Consider the following 21417-nt stretch of genomic DNA (forward strand, 5'->3'; position numbering starts at 1 on the left):
CTCCAAAGGCGATTTAAACCCGTTCCCCTCAAATCTCTTACATAAAAGAAGGCATTAGTGTCCAAGCACACTCCGAGCAAGGACAGCCTGGGCGCTTATCCTCCAGATTCAGAGTTCAGCTGGCTTGGAGTAATGCAAGGCCGCTGCTACGTGGTCACACAGACCCCTGATCAGCTTGGGAGCTGATGGCATCAGTTTGAAGGGCTTTCTGGTCTAAATCCAGTTTGAACATAAAGCACCATATAGAGTCCTTGAAGTTGCTCATTAACAACACCTGGCGAACAGGTAGACATATCGCCCACCTGGTCACATCCCACTTTGGTACGACGCACTGTTTCCATTTAAGTTATCAGAATTAATTCTAAGTACAGTACACCTATATATCAGCATAGGGAAATTTTACGCAATCTTGTTCCTTTTCTCAGGATGCATTTTCTTCTCTTTTCATGATATGTATGTGGCCACACTATGCTCTTAGGGTGTGAAACCAGCGCTGGAAATTCGCTAGGCGCATTTTGCACCTGGCTATCAGCCGGGTGGCACTGTGGGTTAAACTACAGAGCCTAGGACTTGCCAAGGAGAAGGTTGGCGGTTCGAATCCCCGCGACGGGGTGAGCTCCCGTTGCTTGGCCCCTGCTTCTGCCAACCTAGTAGTTTGAAATCACGTCAGAGTGCAAGTAGATAAATAGGTACCGCTCCGGCGGGAAGGTAAACGGCGTTTCCGTGCGCTGCTCTGGTTCCCCAGAAGCGGCTTAGTCATGCTGGCCACATGACCTGGAAGCTGTAAGCCGGCTCCCTCGGCCAGTAAAGCCAGACGAGCGCAGCAACCCCAGAGTCGGCCACGACTGGACCTAATGGTCAGGGGTCCCTTTACCTTTACCTTTTATCGGCCCCTTGCGACCAAGTGAAGGTGTCCAGGTGCCAGGATTTTGTCGCCTGACGCCTCCACCACCTGGAGGTGCAGGCCTGGGGATCCTTGGACCTTGACTGTTTTTGCACATTTAATCCCACATCCTGTCTAGCTGTTATATTTTATCTGCCTACCAGCCTCTCTCAACCTGTGGGTCCCCAGATCATGTTGAACTACAACTCCCATCACCCCTAGCTAGCAAGGCCAGAGCTCAGGGATAATGGGAGTTGTAGTCCAACAACATCTGGGGACCCACAGGTTGAGAACCGCTCATTTCAGGAACCAAAAAGCTGTATTGAAAAATATGGCTTTCAAGCTGCCTGGCCCCAAAATGGCAACCCGAACATTCCATTTTGGTTTAAGGAACCATTTGATGCCTGGCTTATATACCCGAGTTTCTAACACTGTGTGAAACTTTACATTTCCTTGCAAGCGCCTGCTAACTAAACCACAAGGAACATGTTCTGTGGAGGAATATTACCAGTGCCAAGAATCAGGCAGCAGACAAGGCATTAGAGAGACTTTACTCGGCCCGGCCCAAGAATATCAGAAGCAAAGGCATGAAAACAGACAGATGTCTATTTGGCGCACAACAGTGACTGTTCTTTCATAATCTCAACCTCTCCCTTTCATTCTTTATTACCGTATTTTTTGCTCTATAAGACGCACCAGACCACAAGACGCACCTAGTTTTTGGAGGAGGAAAACAAGAAAAAAAATATTCTGAATCTCAGAAGCCAGAACAGCAAGAGGGATCGCTGTGCAGTGAAAGCAGCAGTCCCTCTTGCTGTTCTGGCTTCTGGGATAGCTGCGCAGCCTGCATTCGCTCCATAAGACGCACACACATTTCCCCTTACTTTTTAGGAGGGAAAAAGTGAGTCTTATAGAGCAAAAAATACGGTAGTTGCTTCATAACACACGTTTTCTGAGGGACAAAGCACATTTGCATCAGGTGGGAGAACGACTTGAAAGTAAGAGGATGCGATTTCTAGGCAAAGAATGAACTCTGGTACCTCTTGTACCCGCTGCTCTCACAATAATTGCTTTGAGCTATGTTTAAATTGCCAACCTAAAACCAGTTCCCAGCCGGTTTGGCTGCTGTGACTTTTGTCCAGGAAGGTAACAGATGAATTCTCATTTAGTAGGCCAAGTAGTCAGCCGTACCCAAGGGCTTGATCCGAGAAAGGACTTCAGCCACAGGATGTGTTTTGAGTGCCAGAAGTTACCGTATTTTTCGCTCTATAGGGCGCACTTTTCCCCCTCCAAAAATTAAGGGGAAATGTGTGTGAATCCTATGGGGCGAATGCAGGCTCCTTGGCTTCAGCGATAGCAATGCGAAGCCTCTGAAAAGCAGAGGGAGCGCTCCCTCCACGCTCCGGAGGCTTTGCGTTGCTTTCACTGAAGCCTGGAGAACGAGAGGGGTCGGTGCGCACCGACCCCTCTCGCTCTCCAGGCTTCAGGGATAGCCGCCTGAAGCCTTCGGAGTGCAGCGCGAGTTCCTGCTGAAGGGGCGCTGAGCAGAGAGGTGGAGAATTATTTTTTCTTGTTCTCCCCCTGTCCTATGGTCGGGTGCATCCTATAGAGCGAAAAATATGGTAGTTCTTGAATGTGAAAACACCCAACAAGGCAGAAGACCAGCAGAGTGACTTTCTCCTCAACTCTGAGTAATCTGAGCTGCTTCTCCTTCCTCTGCCTGGGGCGGATCCAAGGGCAAACCACACATTACATGGCAGTCCTGGAAGTTGCTATCCTGACTTTTTAATTTTTTTACTTTTAAGTTTCAAATGCTTTCTTTTGGTTGGGTTGGGGGGAGAGATATATTTGACTGGAGTGGCGCTGTGGGTGCCTGATTGTCCTTCCTGCTGCTAGTGTTTTCCCAGTCAAAATTCCTTCCCAACAACTGCTTGTCCCAGTAGGGAAGTTGTGGCAGCAGGCCTCCGTATTCCCCCATCACAGAGAAAACAACAGCCTTGATTTTGCACCAGAAAACATTACAGGTATCCACAAAATGCACGAACCCCATCATTTTACTTTAGAAGGTCAAGCGGTGTTGATTAAAAGCTCTGTGCATCAGTCGGTAGAGCATTGGACGCTTAATCTCAGGGATATGGGTTCAAGCCCCACATTGGGCAAAAAGATTCTTGCATTACAGGGAGTTGGACTAGATGACCCTTGTAGTACCTTCCAACAATTCTGTGGTTCTGATTCTATGAAAAGCTCCATTCCGGCACTCTGAACATTCATGGGTCCGGCACATTTCCTCAGCAGCTCTGTGCAACTGGCAGCATGTGTTCAAATGTAGGCATTAAATGCAGATGAATTAAGCGTCTCCTCTTGACAATGGCCACAGCTTATTCCCACCCCCCAAAAAACCCAGCCAAAAATTGGAAGTACTTCCAGCTAAAGAGAAAATAGCCGGGGTGGGGGGGATTTGTAGGAGAGGATTGGCAAGCATGAGCCCTTTTCACCAATGGATACCAGGAAAAAAATAACCGTCTGTCCCTGTGTTCTCATGTCCACAAATGTGGACTTCCTTGCCAAATTCCAGCCAGAGCATTAGGATTAGCAGACTCTAGAAACACGGTGCTGCCTTGTTGCGTACCGAAGGAAGCCCACGCTTAATTCCTCCTCATCCACCAACAAAGGAGCGATCTCTTCCCAAATGGGAATATGCAGGGGCCGACATGTAAAATAAGAACTGAAGAAATCTTCACCGTACAAACACGAGCTTGGGGTGCCAGACCATCCGGAAATCTGGTGTTTTCGCTGAGCATGTATGCCAGGCTAAAAACAGTTGTCCTCTTTTCCAGCAGCGTGTCTGAGCCAGCGCCAAGTCCCCACCTGCCTCCACCCCACCCCAGAGACACAACAGCTGCTACCCAAACGTGTTATCGGTCTGATTTTGTTGGGGGAGGTTAGACCCACAAGGGGCAAGAACCGCTGGATGCTCCGGTCTGCCTAAATGCTCTGATTTGCGCCCCTAAGCCTAGATATGTGGGGCCTGGGTTAAGAGGAGCAGTTGGCAAGAAAAGCACAATGCATGCGCATGTCTAGAGCAAAATGCTGAATTAGAAGCGAAGGAAAATGCAAAAAGGAAAACCAGTGAATGGTTTTCTTTTTTATCATCACCGGACACCTTATTGCACTGACAAGTGTATTGATAAATGTTCAGCTGCAATGTTTGCAATCATTACCTCTGGTTATCTTCAAATGAAGATTTGCATGCTCAGAGACGTCCTTAGTTGAGAAAGCGCCAAACTCTGGAGCTGGAAATTGCTTCTGATCTAAACAAAGCCTGAGCGAACAATGTTGATCTGGGCCTTTATAAGGCTCATGGAAAACTGGGGAGGGGGAAACAGCGCAAAAGCAGATGGAATTTTACAGCAACGCAAAGCCCCTCGCGTCAAACACACCCCTCCCCTCCTCCTCTCCCAAGTCAACGCAGGCAGTCTCTATCACCAGAAGAGGAAACTGGGAGCACGGCAACCAGTCCTTCATCTCCAAAAGGAATAGTGCTACGCCCAGAGCCTCCCTAGAAGTGACAACCTGGGTGTCCCCATTCCCAGATACTGAGGAGCTAGCTGTGGGTACCTAATGATGATAATCACTGGGACATGTAAAGGAACTCACGAGTCCTTGTCTTCCAGCATAAGCCTGTCTTCACTACAGAGCAGGAACAACTCATGGGGATGTATCCAGAGGTTTGTGGGTAGAAAACTAAAGGCCCTGAAAAGCTGTGAGCTCCAGCCTCTCTTCCTGCAGAGGTTTAAGCATTACCTTCGGTTCCAGGAGGCACGATGTTTACAAAGAATCTTTATAAACATCATGCAAGCCACGTTCGAAACTCCCATTGTTCTGGGCGCATTTTGTGACAGGGAATTTCATTAGCGTGAGCAGTTGCTGAGCCTAAGATTTCAGATTGAAACTGCAGTGTGGAAGGAAAGGAGGACTTTTTCTGTCTCCCCACTTCCAGCTACTCTTTGAAGACTGGAGAAGAGACCCTCTTAAGAATATGAGGGGGGTGGGCAGGGGAAGGACTAGACCATGGGGAAAATGAACATAATATTTTAGCTGCAGTTCATTCATTTTCAGCTTTGTATTCTTGTTGTAAAACATCCCGTTGTTGCGCCCATAACCTAGGTTCAAGGTGCCCTTTAGCTCCTCCCATCTCAGTTTCTAACACTGCAAGCAAGCAGCTCTGCGTTTTTCCTTTATCATCTGGTCCATCCCCTTAGCATGCCAAAACCCTCCCTCAACCCTGTGCACAAAAGATGACATAAATGCCTCGTCCCCAACTCTGAAAAGAATGTTTGTTTTTTTTAATAATTTAAGGTTTGTTTTCTACAAAAAACAACAGAAAAACAGGGGTGGGGAGCCCAGAAAACATTATGCTTTCTTTTTGAAAAGATATAAACAAATAATGCGGTTGGCGCATGACGGACCTCCAACTCTTTGGAAAATTCCCCCTTTCTCCCGGGGGGAGAAATCCAGGGGAATCCAGGGCAGGGAAGGCTGCCAAGATGCTTTCTTACTGCCCATGGCAGGTATTATCCCTATTATTTATTCAGTCTGTATACTACCCACCACCCGAAGATCACAAGGTGGTTCACAACATAAAAATACAAAAACGAGGGCACAAATGCTCCACAATTCATAAGTCCAAAAAGCAGAGTCACCAAAGAGGAAATTGTCTGATCTGCAACCTCGCATTGTTCCGAAACAATGTCCCGGGGTGGCAAAAAACTGCGGTCCGGGCGCAAAATGTCTGAATCCCCCCGAGATAATCTCACACGCCAGTTTGTCAGCGCTTCTTCTTGCTGGTGCGAAGGGCTTTTTTGCGCTTAAGAATCATTTCGTAGAGTTTTTCCAGGCCTTGCTGAAGGCCCTGTCCGCTGACAGCGCTGCAGCCCTGGATGTGGTTCGAGGTGGAGGCGCAGAGTTCGGGCAGACCCAGGAACTTCTCCACCTCGGCTACCGAGAGGGCCTGGGCCACATCCTGTTTGTTGGCCAGCACCAACATGGGGACGCCCTGGTTTTCCGAGGAGCGGACGATCTTGTGCAACTCCACGCGGGCCTCCTCCAGCCGCTCGGCCTCTGAAGAGTCCACCACAAACACGACGCCATCCGTGCGGCGCATGTAGGATTTCCAGAGGGGGCGCAGCTTCTCCTGGCCGCCAACGTCCCACACCTGGAAAGTGATGGCGCGCGAACCTCCCAGCGGCACCCGGATCTTCTCCATGTTGAAGCCCTTCGTGGGCGCGCTCTTGACAAACTCCTGGAACTTCAAGCGGTACAGCAGCGACGTTTTGCCGGCTGCATCCAGCCCAACAACCACCACGTGCAAGGCCTGCAAATGGGGCATGAATGGGGGCACTGGGGCCAGCTGGTTTCCCATAGTCCTCCGGAGCACAGCCAAACTTTGAAGCGTTGCCGGATGATTTTTCCGCTCACAGCAGTTGTGGAACTGTGGCAACAAGACACAGAGATACAGTTAATGCAAAATACAAACCCATGCGCACATACTTTGTGTCACTATGGGCAATGCTTGAAGATGCAGCTTTTTTTTGGGGGGGGAGGTATTGTTAAAGACATGCAGATCAAATAAACAGGGGAAATTGGAACATTTATTTTTTTGGTGAACTATCCGTAATGCTTTTGAGTCTACTCTTCAGATGCCAAAGTAATCCCTCAGCTAAACATCTCAAATTCCTCGATTCAAGCAACACTTTCACAAACCCTAAAGAAACCTCCTTCCCAGAAAACCTGAATTCACAAAGAGGACAATCGATCCGGAGAAACTGGTTTTCAGAGGAGCTGAATCGTGCCTATTTGCAGATCCACATTAGCTGGTAACTTTCCTTTCCCTTAGTTTATTTTAAAACATTTACTTGCTACTTTTTCCGTATTCGTTTCAAAAATAGTTAACACACTAAAAAAATAACACTGTAAAATAATACATTAACAACAACACCACCACAGCCTGTAACAGCAAGGAACAGCACAATGGCAACATCTCTATAAAGGACAAGAGAAAGACACTAAGTTTAAAAGACTAAAAAGTTTTTTGTTGTAGTTTTAAGTAAGAAGTGAGGAAGCTGTAGAGAGGCGTTTTTTGTGTGTGTTTTGAAAACACTGGTGCCACTACAGAGAAGTCATGTAGTCATGTAGAAGTCATGTAGCCTCAAAGTAAGAAGGAATCTGAAGCAGTGATTATTATTATTAAGATTTTAAGTGCCGGGGGGGGGGGAGCTATCCTCCCCCCTCAAAGACTTACAGTCCTCCCCCTCAATACCTTTGGATTACTGGCCAAAGATAGAAGCAGTATTACTTTAAATAGACACCATGACTGGTGGCAGACAGAGCCTAAAGCGGTCCTTTGGCCAGGATCTGTGCTCAAAAACTCTCCGAAGATGGGAATCTATCTCAGGAAGAAGCAGCCTTCCAAACACAACCCTCTCTACTGCTGCAATATCAGCTGAATGTTTACTGAAAGGTATGCACAAAAAAGTGCTGGGCTGGGCATGAGATTCAGTCGCGCTCAAGTCAAGTTATGGCTGGAGGTTACAGGGGGGAAAGATAATTGCATATTTTCAAAGGACTCTGAATTATTCCTCCAAGTGTGCAGACCACCCTTTCCGCCAACATGATATCAAGAGTTGCTTCCAACAGCACATAAGAAATGCAATAAGCAAAACAAAAATTAAAAAGGATCAAAACCATCCAATTAATTAAACAGTAACAGAGCGACAACATGAGGCTGATGGGCCAGAACAGGCAAGCTATTAAGTCACCTTATTTCAACTAAGCTGTTTAAAAAAAGGGGGGGAGGAGAGCAAGGGCAGACGGTGTCGAGTCTGTAGAAAGAGAAGCTGGGAAAAGCCACCCTCCGATTCGGAAAGCCTTTTTTTCCAAGCAAGCGGACGCGCCCGCCCAAATCCCACAGTCCCGGGCGATTAAAAAATGAACTCTGTACACGCTCAGGGACACCCTCTCCTACCGAGTTCCGCGTCTGCGGCGAAAGCGGGCCGAATTGAGAACCGGGGAAGCCTAGAAGGGATCGCAGACTCCAGAGATCGAGAGAGAGATTACCTTCCATGGGGATTCCGCCGCCGCAGCAACAGCAGCAGCAGCAGCAGCAGCACCTTCGCCGAGCAGCCGTCCGCAGCCCGGGCTCTCCACGCGCCCAGCTCGCCCGCGGATGCCTCTCGCCTCCCGGGGAGAGGAAAGGCGAGGCCAGCTGGGCGGTGTCAGCGCTCCCGAAGCCAACCAGCGCCCGAGATGCGGCTGCGGGGAAGGCTTCCTGGATCGGACCAATCGGGAGCGCGCCCTCGACAGCGCCGCCTCCGCCTCCGCCTGGGAACTGCAAGCGCTTTCTTCTCCAAAGGCGCGCGGTGCGCTCGGTCCCTGGGCACGGAGTTTTGAACGTGCGAGCTCCGATCGAGGACTATTCTTTTTTTTGCTTGCAGCAATCTGGAGGCATTTTTAAAAAAATTATTATTATTATTATTATTAGTTATAGATTTGCATGCTTCCCGTCCTTGGCGGCTCACAACACAGAGCGCAAAATGCGTCGTGGATAAAACAAGAATGAGCTCGGTCCGTGGACGCGAGACGCTTAATCTCGGCGTCGCGGGCGAAAAGATCCCCGCGTTGCAGACGGTTGGACTAGGCCACATGAGCCTCCCTTCCAGCTCTGCGATTCTATGCAAAAGAAACCACAGACACATTTAAAAGGACATGGGATGTCAACCGGCCAAAGGCCGCCTTTTGAGTCCTTGTCGGGGGAGGGAAAGGCTGGATATAAATAAATCCACATTTCTTGCATGTAGAAAGCAAGGGAGAAGGGACCGTCTCCTTTACAAGCTAGCTTTCTCCGCGCGGGGACATGCAAAGGCAAAATTCTAATTCCCCCCGGAGCCTGGTTTTCAGTCCTGCAGCTTTGAGATCCAAGAAATAACAAACACGAGCACGTGCTGTTCTCTCTTCCCCTATTTTTTTGCTTTTTTACGGCGATCGTTCGCGCACAGGATAATTGCAACCAGCAATTTTGCACCGACTTTTGCATTTTGCTTGCAAACTTCCCAGATTCCCGCTTCCCTCCATCCCCGGGTTTTCGTTTGCTGCTTTTCTGGGTCATCGTTTGTCTTCTCGCCCGCTCTTTTTGGGCGAGATCTTGCAAAGAAGCTTTCCCCTGCCTGGGTGCAGCGCCTGGCACGCACCCCGGGGTGCTAAATCAGTCGCGCGCTCCCAGGACGCGCCTCCGCCAGGCAAGGACTGGGAGAAGCAGCGCCTGGTTTCTGCCGCCCCCTGGCGGCCAGGTGCGGCAGCGGGCGGCAGGTGGGGCGGCGGCGGCGGCGTCTTCCCAGTTGCCCGGGCATCGCGGCATTGTGTGACCCGACGGGCCTCGGCGACGGTGCCACCGCGGCTGCCCGCGGCTGCAGGCGGTCCGGCGGGCAGCCCAAGGCGGGCGCCTACCACTGGGAAGCGCGGCGCAGGCAGATGCAGCTGGAGCGCAGATGCTGGCAGATGCAGGTACCTGGGCAAGGGAGACGAGGAGAAACCTCAGGTCCAGGAGGGTCGTTTAAAAGGGGGGCGCAAAAAATTCCCCAACAGAGGATGGGAAAATGTGGGGCACAGGGGAGAATATGATGGGAGTCACAAAGCGCTGCATTATCTGGTTGGTGTTGTTCATCTAGTTGCAGGCATGCCAACTTGAATACAGTGGTACCTCAGGTTACATCCGCTTTAGGTTACAGACCTTTCAGATTACAGACTCCGCTAACCCAGAAATAGTAGCCAGTGGCGTAGCGTGGGGGGTGCAGGGGGGGCCGGCCGCACCGGGCGCAACATCTGGGGGTTAGGGTTAGGGGGCGCAAATCCACGGGTTAGGGGGCGCAAATCCGCGGGTTAGGGGGCGCAAATTACTTGCATTGCCCCGGGTGCTGACAACCCGCACTACGCCACTGATAGTACCTCAGGTTAAGAACTTTGCTTCAGGATGAGAACAGAAATCGTTCTTTGGCGGTGCAGCAACAGCAGGAGGCCCCATTAGCTAAAGTGGTGCTTCAGGTTAAGAACAGTTTCAGGTTAAGAACAGACCTCTGGAACGAATTAAGTACGTAACCAGAGGTACCACTGTACAGTGGTACCTCGGGTTCAGAACCTGAACCCAAGGTACCTGTTCTTAACCAGAAACTGTTCTTAACCTGAGGTACCACTTTAGCTAACGGGGCCTCCCGCTGCCACCACACAATTTCTGTTCTCATCCTGAAGCAAAGTTCTTAACCCGAGGTACTATTTCTGGGTTAGCGAGTCTGTAACCTGAAGCATCTGTAACCTGAGGTACCACTGTAATTTTGGGGGGTGGCGACGATCAGGTATAATAATAATAATAATAATAATAATAATAATAATAATAATTATTATTATTATTTATTTATACCCCGCTCATCTGGCTGGGCTTCCCCAGCCACTCTGGGTGGCTTCCAACAAAATATTAAAATACAGTAATGCACCAAACATTAAAAGCTTTCCTAAACAGGGCTGCCTTCAGATGTCTTCTAAAAGTCTGGTAGTTGTTATTCTCTTTGACATCTGGTGGGAGGGCATTCCACAGGGCAGGTGCCACCACCGAGAAGGCCCTCTGCCTGGTTCCCAGTAGCTTGGCTTCTCGCACGGAGGGAACCGCCAGAAGGCCCTCAGCGCTGGACCTCAGTGTCCGGGCAGAATGATGGGGGTGGAGATGCTCCTTCAGGTAAGCCCAGCCCCACATAATTGATCACAAGACATGGTACATGTACACCATTTGAATGGCAACTTGGGAAAGCGGCCCCCCTCAAATATTTTAGGAATGTGACGAAGGGACCTTGGCCCCTAGGAGTTGGCTCCTGTGTCTTGTTGTCTTCTCTGACCACCAGCAGCTGCCCAAGATCTGCAAGGCTTTCAGCCTCCACAGCCACTTGATCCTTTCAGTACCTCAAGGACAGCATCTCTCATATGAACCGGCCCAGACCCTGCAATCACCACCTGAGGCACTTCTTATGTGCCTCCTGCACCAGAGGTCCGGGGGGTGGCAGCACAATAGCGGGGCCTTTTCTGTGGTGGCTCCCCACTTGTGGGCTGTTCTCCCCAGGAAGGTTTGCATTACATTACATATCTTTAGGCTCCAGGCAAAAGCATTCCTCTTCTCCCCGGCCTTCGGCCAATTTAACCATCTGTGGCCTTTTAAACTGGGGTGGGTATTGTTTTGTTTGTTATTATGTTATGTATTTTTGTGTTTTTATACTGTAAACTGCCCTGTGATCTTGGATGAAGGGCAGTGGATAAATTGAATAAATAATAACAACAACTAGAGAGGCCAAGGGATTGGGTAGGGGACCTTGTGAGGGAAAAGTGGGGAGGCCCATAGCTTTGTCTGCAGAGGTTTTTCAGGTCCAATCCTTGAATAGTCTTCAGATCGGACTGCGAATGACTCTCGTCTGGAACCCAGGAAGGCTGCTGCCAGTCAGTGTAGCCTTGGAGCCTGCAAGTGGAGCATAGTAGAAGATGGGAACTGAGGAATAAGGAACTAAATTTGTCGGGTGCAGAAGTCAGAGGGGAAGGGAAGGAGTTCGGAAGGATTGGCAAGGGAAATTTTGTCTATATATCAGCAATCGCTGCATAAATGGTGAAGCCACATTCCCGTCAAAACTAAGGCAACATAAAAAGTGGAAGCAGATGAGCTACCCATTGGCAGCAGAACAGAAAGGGAGCCTTGTATAGGGAAGCTTTTTAATGTTTAATGTTTTGTTATGTTTTTATATGTGTTGGAAGCTGCCCAGAGTGGCTGGGGCAACCCAATCAAATGGGCAGGGTACAAATCAATAATAATAATAATTAGACAGTTACCCAGGCTGAAAAGGGAGAAATCCAAAGGGCTGTTGCAGAAGGGGAAGGAACTGGAAAATGCACACCTGGTCCAGGATGGGCAGGTATTAGCCAGGGAAAAGTAACATGGCAGTTTTCACTTTGCGTGTCTGTGGTTGCATGCAGGCGAGAGGCGCCTATGGAGGACAGCAGCATGACCATGTTTTGAGGGATATCCAAGCAAAATGCTCAATCCCACCGCCCTCCAACACCGTGTCTCAGACTCCAGTCTCCCAAGGTAAGGGGAAGGGTGGGAAGATGTTACAAGAGAAGGGGGTTTTCAGAGATGCCTTGTCCATGAACATCACCTACCTAGGCTAGCCCCTGGACCCAGCCTCTGGAAAGGAATGTCTAAGGTATCTCAAACCCTCGGTGAGTGAGGGACGTCCCCTGCAGGCAAAGGCAGGCTCTGGCAAATTGAGCGGACAAGACCAATCGTAGGCCCAAGAAGGTGGTTTCTGTACCTGCTGCAGAGGGAAGTGAGGGACAGGTGAGGCTGACCAACCTGGGAGAAATAAATCTCTCTTTTAAAAAAATTTCATTTTTATAAACACACAACAAACATCAATTCAAAATCCAAAATCTGAGATTACTCTGAATCTCCTGACTTCCCCCTATCCCTTTCATGGGTCCTAAGGAAAATAATTACAACTGCATGTCAATATTTATCCAAATATTTTTTCCTTCTGAATTGTCCATAGTTTCTGTTACTTTACAAATGTGATTAAAATCCTGCCAATGTTTTAACCTACTTGCAGTGGTCTTGTATATAAATTATAAACTTTTCCCATTCTTTTTTTTTAAAGTTCTTGTCTTCTTGATTTCTGAGCTTCCCAGTTAATTTTGCCATTTTGGCATAGTCTATCATCTTGAAGTGGCTTAGTCATGCTGGCCACATGACCTGGAAGTTGTACGCCGGCTTCCTCAGCCAGTAAAGCGAGATGAGCGCCGCAACCCCAGAGTCGGCCACGAATGGACCTAAAGGTCAGGGGTCCCTTTACCTTTTTATAACACAAGTAGAAAAAAAATGTCTCATATTAAAAGGTCAGAAACTCACTTTGCCATGTGGCCTTCTGCAGCACACTTCGAATGTGTTTGGGGTGTGCAAATTAGTGCCTTAATTTGGGTACTCTTCTGCCACGGGAAAGAATTAGTCAGTGCCTTCCATCTGATAACCATTCTTCAAAGATACAGTGGTGCCTCGCAAGACGAAAAGAATCCGTTCTGTGATTCTCTTCGTCTAGCGGTTTTTTCCATTGACGGATTAGCGGATTAGCGCTATTAGCGGCTTATCTGCTGATCGGATCAGCTGATAAGCGGCTTAGCGGCTTAGAAAAAGGGGGGGAGGAAAAAACCAGCAGGAACTCGCAAGACATTGTCGTCTTGCGAAGCAAGCCCATAGGGAATTCGTTTTGCGAAGCACCTCCAAAACGGAAAACTCTTTCGTCTAGCGAGTTTTCCGTCTTGCGAGGCATTCGTCTTGCGGGGCACCACTGTACAGTTCATCCTGCCCAGAATTAACAAAGTAAGCCTTTCATTACATTGAAACTAACCTGGCTTTCACACACACAAGATGAGCTGTTAACAGATCCTCAGCCTCCATTGTGACTGAGCTTGAGCTTTGAAATATTCATGCACTGGAGGTATTGGAAAATCAGGTGTAGGCTAACCTAGCCGTGTACCCTCCCTTGTAAGACAGAGGTCAAATTACAAGGGTTTGTCGCGCTAGAAAACAGGCGTTCAGTGGGACTTGCGCAAGTGTGCCCAGGATTGCAGCATGGGCAGTCTCCACAGGTCAGGCTACAATTTCAACATGATTCGGGGGATGAGGGCGCTCAATCAAGTTCCACTAGAAGCGCTGCTTGTGGTTTAGGGATGGCAGCTTCTTCTGCAAATTCATATGTTGCCAAGCGAAACCAACAAAACATATCGTAAACGAAATGAGCTCTTCCTGCAAACATCTGACCTGTCGGAGCTAAAGGGAGATGCCAAAATAGGTTCGGACAGTGGCTCCTGAACTCATTTCCCCGCGGAACTTGCTGTACATCTTGGAAGACCAATTAAAGATTTTTCTGCCTGTTGTAGCAATAGTAATGCACAACGCTAAATGCTGTATGGTTTTTAATTGAATTGCCAGTGCTGTTTTTCCCAGGAGGAAAAACTCCTTTTTGGGGGGGGGGGTGTTAAAAAGTGTGACACTTACTTTAACAACTTCATGGTGAGTACTGGCACCTATTTTTCTAGGGGAAAAAAGCACTGGGTATTGTTATTGCTTATTTTATTCATTAAGCACTGTTTTTAGCTGCATTACAACTTGAATTTTATGAAATTCAATTTGTAAACAATTCATAAAATTCAAGTTGTAATACAATACAGTACAATACCAGAAGCAGTAAAAATACAAATAAAATTCAGTATCGCTATTTACCACCTTCCATCTTTAGCCACAAATCCAGACATGCCGTGGACCGTCTGAACGAAGCTTGTGGACCATGGGCATGATACGTTGGTTTGAGAGTAGACTGAGATTAAAAGTGTGCGAGTCGTACCAAACTCATCAGGTGCAGGTACCCTTGTGCGAGACGTCCTGAAATCAAGAGTAGAGAGCTTGTGGGCCTCCTGGTGGTGAACTACAGTTCCCGTTAACCATGTCCATTGGTCCTTCTGGGTGGAGCTGATGGGAAGTGGAGTCCAACAGCATGAGATCTGCAGGCTTCTCATCACTGCTTTAAATCTCAGAAGGTATTGCAAGACACCTTGCCATTTATAGGTTTCAGGTGCCCAAAGTGCTTCCTGCAGACATTCATAAGATCATAGAATTGTAGAGCTGGAAGGGAACCCAAGAGTCAACTATAACAACCAACAACAGCAGCAGCAGCAACAATTTATTATTTATACCCCTCCCATGTGGCTGGGTTTCCCCAGCCACTCTGGGCGGCTTCCAACAAAATACTAAAATACAATAGTCCTTCAGATATTAAGAGCTTCCCTAAACAGGGCTGCCTTCAAATGTATCCTAAAAGTCTGCTAGTTGTTTTCAACTTTGATATCTGGTGGGAGGGCATTCCACAGGGTGGGTGCCACCACTGAGAAGGCCCTCTGCCTGGTTCCCTGTAACTTGGCTTCTCGCAGTGAGGGAACCGCCAGAAGGCCCTCGGTGTTGGACCTCAGTGAACGATGAGGGTGGAGACGCTCCTTCAGGTATCTAGTTAAACTCCCTGCAATGTAGGAAGTCCTGCCCACAGCCATCCTTGGGTGGGCTTGAACCACCAACCTTTTGTTTAGTAGCCAGATGCACAGACCCACTGCATTTTCTTTACAACAGGCCTGGGAGGTAGATGTCATCACCTTATGGAATAAAAGGAAGCTGATCTGAGTATGCAGTTGCTAGCTCTGTCTTCCTAAGAGAGGCTCAAACTTGGCTGTGATCCAGAATGCCTTCCTTCCACCCTAACCAGCCTGTGGTTCCTCGGTCCTGAGAGACTGGGAGTCTGTGCCGTCATAACATGTCTCAGAGCTTGGGCCCTGGCTCTTTTTAAGTTCCTCCAAATGTATACATCTTGGTTTTCCCCTTTTAATTTCTCGCAGAGGTCCATGCTGACTCTTGCCTGTGCAGAACGGACCATGTGCCGAATCACAGTGGCAAGCTGTTGAAAAGATACTCGGTGAGTCAGAAAGGGAAAAGCGGGGAGTTATGAATCAATGGGGATATGGGTGGCGCTGTGGGTTAAACCACAGAGCCTAGGACTTGCTGATCAGAAGGTCGGCGATTCGAATCCCCACGACGGGGTGAGCTCCCGTTGCTCGGTCCCAGCTCCTGCCAACCTAACAGTTCGAAAGCACGTCAAAGTGCAAGTAGATAAATAGGTACCGCTCTGGCGGGAAGGTAAACGGCGTTTCTGTGCGCTGCTCTGGTTCGCCAGAAGCGGTTTAGTCCTGCTGGCCACATGACCCGGAAGCTGTACGCCTGCTCCCTCGGCCAGTAAAGCGAGATGAGCGCCGTAACCCCAGAGTCAGCCACGACTGGACCTAATGGTCAGGGGTCCCTTTACCTTTTATGAATCAATGACCTCTTGGCTGCAACCTTTGGGCAGGGCAGCCTGTTTTGAGTGCAGCCGGCAGTGAACCTCTCTCTTACTCACATTGTTCTCCTCACTGAGGTTTGTGGTCTTCTCTATGCCTCAAATGGCCATTCTCGTTCTGCTCATTCCTGTCCTCGCTCCCCTTCAGATCTCTCCTTCCTAATTTTTTAACATCGGCATATTAGCTATGAGGTCCTCAACTACATAGATTTAAATAAAACATGCATCAGCATTCTACGTAGAATCATTGAGCTGGAAGGGCGCCTGAAGATCATAGGCTATCCAATCTGCAACCTTGGCATTATCAGCACCAACTGAGTTATGTCTGGGTAGAACTGGACAACGAAGTTCTCAAATGTTTTGCCAAAACCAGTCTGTTGGAATGGAGGAGGAAACATTGTGAAATGTGTGGATTCGTTGTTGTTGGATTCAATCCGATACTGATGGCCTCTCTTTTCTCTTTTAGACTACAGAGTACATACAGCAGTGGTAACAACTGAGCAGCTGGCAACAGCAGGGAGAAAAGCTTCCTCTGCAACTTGGACCTGGAAGGAAAAATGGTGTCCATTGTATGTGCTGTAAAAGCACTTTTCCGGGGCAAAACACGGAGTTTAGTGGTTGTGCCCATGAGTTCTCCCACCCTCCCTAACCATAAAATGAAAGCTTTCCAGAGTCACAGACTGAAACCACACTCCTTTATGCAGAACTGAGCATAACTAAAGTTATTGCAGGGGGTTGGACTAGATCACCCAGGGATCTCTTCTACATTTCTGTTATTCTATGGCAGGCATAGGCAAACTCCGGCCCTCCAGCTTTGGGACTACAGCTCAATTGACTACTACAATTCCCATCATCCCTAGCTAACAGGGCCAGTGGTCACGGGAATGATGATGGGAATTGTAGTCCCAAACATCTAGAGGGCCGGAGTTTGCCTATGCCTGTTCTACCAGTGAAAAAAAGACAGTCACGGAACCAAGAGATTACACAGAACAAAAGAAATTACTGTGAAAATCCCTGAAACGAGAAGTAATCGACTATAGAATAACAAAAATTAAAAAATAAACTAGAATTAAACAAAAACTTAACGAGATGCCGGCTACAAAACTCGTTTCACTGAACTAATCAGTTTCCTCAGAAGGAAATAAAGAAGTTATAAGATTTTAAGTGATATTAAACCAGCTCAAGAGCAGGGCTGGAAATGCTTCCTCGAGTTTACAAAAAAGGTATGAAAATCTCAATGACAAGTTTTAAACATAGCCGTATTTAAGAGAATAAGCAGTAGTGATAAGAAATTGAGGTTTTAAAGTATTCAAACAAACTCAAGAAACAGGGCAGAAACTCAAAAAAGTTCTAAACATAACCCTATTTAAGAGAACCAAGCAGTAGCAATAAGTAATTGAGGTTTGAAGTTTCAAACAAACTCAAAAACTGGGCAGAGACTCAGACAAGTTTTAAACATAGCCCTACTAAGTAACTGAGGTTTTAAGTTTCAAACAGACTCAAAAACAGGGCTGAAGCGCTCCTGACTGCTGATGTTAAAGAATCATCAGCAGTCAGGGCTATGTTTAAAACTTTAAACAGGGTTTTGTTTAAAACTTCTTTGTAAACTCGAGGAAGCATTTTGTTTAAAACTTGTCATTGAGGCTTTCATACCTTTCTTTAACATCAGCAGCGAGGAGCGCCTTAGCCCTATTTTTGAGTAGTTTTTTATTTTTGTTATTCTATAGTCGATTACTTCTCGTTTCAGGGATTTTCACGGTAATTTCTTTTGTTCTATGGCTTTCTCCAAAACGTTTGTTCCTCTTGAAACTTTGAGCCGCTGCACAGCCTTAAATTGGGGTGGTGTTGGGTGGATCACATTATTCCTAAACCTGCAGAGACCACTGCGGCAAGTTGTGGCCAAACAGTTGCCCAGCACTAAAAGGAAACTAGATTTAAATAGGGGGAAATATCACCGGCAGAACAGGAGCCCGCTGTTCTCCTTCCTTGGGAGGTTTGAAGAAAGGATTAGAGAGGGATCTGGTGGAGACAATTTGGTAGAATGTGGGTGTCGCTGCTTAGGGCAGGACTTTAGGTTGCTTGCATCCACACTAGAGTCCTGCTGAGGCTTTGCTTGTCTGTGATTAGCTGGAAGTGAATTTGAAATGCAGGTTCTGCACATTCCTTAAGGTAATGCTAGTAACCCAGTGATACTCATTCCCCATGACAAGGGTTCTTCTGTATTTACCTTATTTTTCGTCCCATAGGACGCACCTAGTTTTTTGGGGGGAAATAAAGGAAAAAAAATTCCCCTTTATTTCCCCCCCAAAAGCAGGTCGGGGAAACAGAACCAGGTCGAGGAACAGCGGGATGGCGGCGCTGCGCCTCCCTGCTGTCCCCCGAGCTTGTGGGGCTGGCCAATGTCTGCCTGGCGCGAGGGGCGCTCTGCTTCAGGGCGCCCCTCGCGCTGGGCGGCAGGCTGCTATCCGCAGCGTGGGGAGCCCTGCGGGGAACTCCTGCAAGGCTCCCCACGCTGCGGATGTCTGCTTGGCGCGGGGGGCGCTCTGCTTCAGGGCGCCCCTCGTGCTGGGCAGCAGGCTGCTATCCGCAGCAAGGCTCCCCACGCTGCGAATGTCTGCCTGGCGCGGGGGGCGCTCTGCTTCAGGGCGCCCCTTGCGCTGGGCAGCAGGCTGCTATCCGCAGCGTGGGGAGCCTTGCGGGACCTCCCGTAGGGCTGCCTAGGCTGCGGATGTGTTCCTGAAGCCTGGAGAGCGAGAGGGGTCGGTGTGCACTGACCCCTCTCACTCTCCAAGCTTCAGCAAAAGCCTGCATTCGCCCCATAGGACGCACCCAGATTTCCCCTTCATTTTTGGAGGGGAAAAAGTGCGTCCTATAGGGCGAAAAATACGGTACTTAAAACTAGTTCCCATTTATGAAAGGTTGTCTGCAACATTAATGAAAAGTTTCCTGTTGGCAAGCCCTCCCATTTTAGTTGCTTCTGGTTGATTGAAGCTGGGGGGTTAACAATGGATAGTCCCTCAATTCCCCCAATGTCACTTTTAGGGGCTGGGGGTAGGTTTGATGATTGAGTTCTTCATTTTAACTTTAAAAAGAAGTAGTAAAAGAGCCTCATTTTGGTGTTAGAAGAATCACCCCATCTTCAGCCACAGGAACAGAAACGGACATTGAGGGCATTAAGAGGCTATTCTTCACTAATTCTGCAACCTTGATCAACCAGAAGCAATAAAACACGTAAAGGTAAAACGTAAAGGGACCCCTGACCATTAGGTCCAGTCGTGGCCGACTCTGGGGTTGTGGCACTCATCTCGCTTTATTGGCCAGGGAGCCGGCGTACAGCTTCTGGGTCATGTGGCCAGCATGACTAAGCCGCTTCTGGCTAACCAGAGCAGCGCACAGAAACGCCATTTACCTTCCCGCCGGAGCGGTACCTATTTATCTACTTGCACTTTGATGTGCTTTCGAACTGCTAGGTTGGCCGGAGCAGTGACTGAGCAACGGGAGCTCACCCCATCACGGGGATTCGAACCGCCGACCTTCTGATCGGCAAGTCCTAGGCTCTGTGGTTTAACCCACAGTGCCACCCACGTCCCTTTAATAAAACACGTAGGACCTGCAAAAAGGAAACTTTTAATTAAAAGCGTAAGAACCCCCCAGAAGCTTCCTCAGATCTTTTCCACTCCACGTAGGACAGTGCTGCAGTTGCACATTTTATTGCAAAAGTAAATAGAATCCGTTACGAATCATGGCTGAAAAAACATACAAACACAGGGTTGCAGAGATTTGCACCTCTGGACTCTCTGTAAAATGTAACATAGCAAAAGCCGTTTCACAGAAAAGGGCTGGTATGGAAGGAAGCTTACTTAGGCCGCAGTGTTTCCCAACCTTTTTTGGGCAAAGGCACACTTGTTTCATGAAAAAAATCTCGAGGCACACCACCATTACAGCCCCGTGACGTCAGTGCGCAGCGTCACGCCGGGAGGGACGCACGAAAGTGTAAGTTTCAATTTTTTCCCCTCCCCCTTGCCTTCCTTCTGTGCCAACCGCCAAAAAGCCAAGAATCGCGGGACCGCCGGCGGAGGGGGGGAGGGCGAGTGGAGGCAGCGGCGAGCCCCGTTCCTCCCCATCCGCCCCATTCCGTGCATGGAGCACGAACAGGTGTGAGAAGGGGGTCAAACCTGCGGGTTGGCGCCGGGGAACCTCCAAGCTTTGGGGGTGGGGGGGAGGAGGCAGCAAAGCGAGGCAGGAAGGAGAGCGCGGCTTGGCTAGGTGAGCTTTGGCAGCGGCAGGGAATGAGAGCCGCGAGGCGGGCGCTGCGGACGGAGGCGCTGCCCGCCAAGCTCGCAGGCAGCCAGGCAGGCAGACGGCGAGAGCCCCGCACTGGGCGGCCTCTCCTCGCCGCCGCCCCGCCTCTCGCCGCCTGACTCGCCTGCCTCCCTCCAGGCAACATCTCGCGGCACACCAGGCAACATCTCGCGGCACACTAGTGTGCCGTGGAACAGTGGTTGAAAAACACTGACTTAGGGCATGTACATGTGGCAGTTTAAAGTGGACTCAGGGCACCCCATGTATGCAAACTTCCACACCACCCATATATCATCCTCGTTCAAGTGGCTAGCCTGCACTTTCCGCTCCAACTAATTTGGATTTCTCCAATCTGGATAATTCGGTGAAAGAAAACAATCCAACGTAAAAGGACTTGCTACTTGAACGGAGATGCACCGAAGCAACAAGTGTGGGGACTTGCCACACCAAGTGCACTCTTAGGACAAAATGCCCACTTCTGTTTTGCTAATCAGCTGAGCACAGCCCTGGCCATTTCCCCACTAGCTCCAGGGTGTCTACCTCCATCTGTCACTGCAGAAGGCACGTTTGCAGTATTTATTGTTTTCAAAACGCTCATTCAAAAAAACATGTATGAAAAAAATAAAAATAAAAATGGCCTTTGCAGGTACAGGAGGCAGGAAAGGAAAAGCGGGCAGGGTGTGTGTGGGAAACAGGCTTGCACAAATCACTTTCTCTGTCCTGCCTTAGTGTGTTGTGCTTGTGTGTTAAATGCACGGTTTTAGGCTCTTCTCTGAGCTGACTCACAGCGCTCTGTATTGGGAGGGTCTGCAGATTGGGGGCGCCAGTACTTCCACCTGCCTGGTCGTTATTAGGCCCCATGAGGTGGTGGGCTGCTGGTTCTCTACCCCAAAAAACACTTTTCGAGGGATGGGAGAGCTGCTATCATGCACAAATCTGGTGGAACAAAAAAAACAACTTGTATTTCAAAAAACATTAAAATTAAAATCTGGCTCATTTGCTACAAAACATCGGCTAGGGTGGAAGTTTGTTGTCATGCAGTTAGAAGCAAAACAGGTAAACAAATACCTGCACACACACCTACAATGGGTTTCAGATTTCCAGAACTTGAAGGAATCAGGAAAGTTGCAATTGAAGGGAGGAGACGACACCACACAGCACAAATGCATCCAGTCAAGCTCTGCCCAATGTGGATGGGAAACAGAGAGAGATTTAAAT

At 48.7% G+C, this 21417-nt stretch overlaps 2 protein-coding genes and 1 long non-coding RNA gene across 4 annotated transcripts; 2 read left to right on the forward strand and 1 right to left on the reverse strand.

Annotated features, from left to right (window-relative positions):
• Positions 1-5191: 5191 nt before the first annotated feature.
• Positions 5192-8154, reverse strand: ARL4D (ARF like GTPase 4D). 2 transcript variants are annotated; one of them, XM_083472193.1, is made up of 2 exons: positions 8000-8154; positions 5192-6374 (listed from the first exon to the last, which is right to left on the reverse strand). In XM_083472193.1, exon 2 carries the CDS (start codon positions 6303-6305, stop codon positions 5712-5714), a length of 594 nt encoding a protein of 197 aa, XP_083328319.1. In that variant the 5' UTR covers positions 6306-6374; positions 8000-8154; the 3' UTR covers positions 5192-5711. The 2 variants fall into 2 exon arrangements, with proteins under 2 accessions (XP_083328319.1, XP_083328318.1); XM_083472192.1 differs by having other exon boundaries at positions 7908-8152.
• On the forward strand, positions 8005-16573 carry LOC310691703 (uncharacterized protein; the record flags this gene model as incomplete). The annotated part of the gene is made up of 5 exons (XM_083471567.1): positions 8005-8294; positions 9229-9442; positions 11942-12053; positions 15404-15480; positions 16364-16573. The coding sequence occupies 5 exons, from the start codon at positions 8005-8007 to the stop codon at positions 16388-16390; spliced, it is 720 nt and encodes a 239-aa protein (XP_083327693.1). The 3' UTR covers positions 16391-16573.
• A 2784-nt stretch (positions 16574-19357) lies between these two features.
• Positions 19358-21207, forward strand: LOC310690848. Its single transcript, XR_014518202.1, has 2 exons — positions 19358-19761; positions 20419-21207. It is a non-coding gene; the product is annotated as an uncharacterized lncRNA (long non-coding RNA).
• The last annotated feature ends 210 nt before the right edge of the window (positions 21208-21417 follow it).

The sequence above is a fragment of the Podarcis liolepis genome, assembly GCF_965112155.1.
Source record: "Podarcis liolepis genome assembly, chromosome: 13".
Taxonomy (NCBI): domain Eukaryota; kingdom Metazoa; phylum Chordata; class Lepidosauria; order Squamata; family Lacertidae; genus Podarcis; species Podarcis liolepis.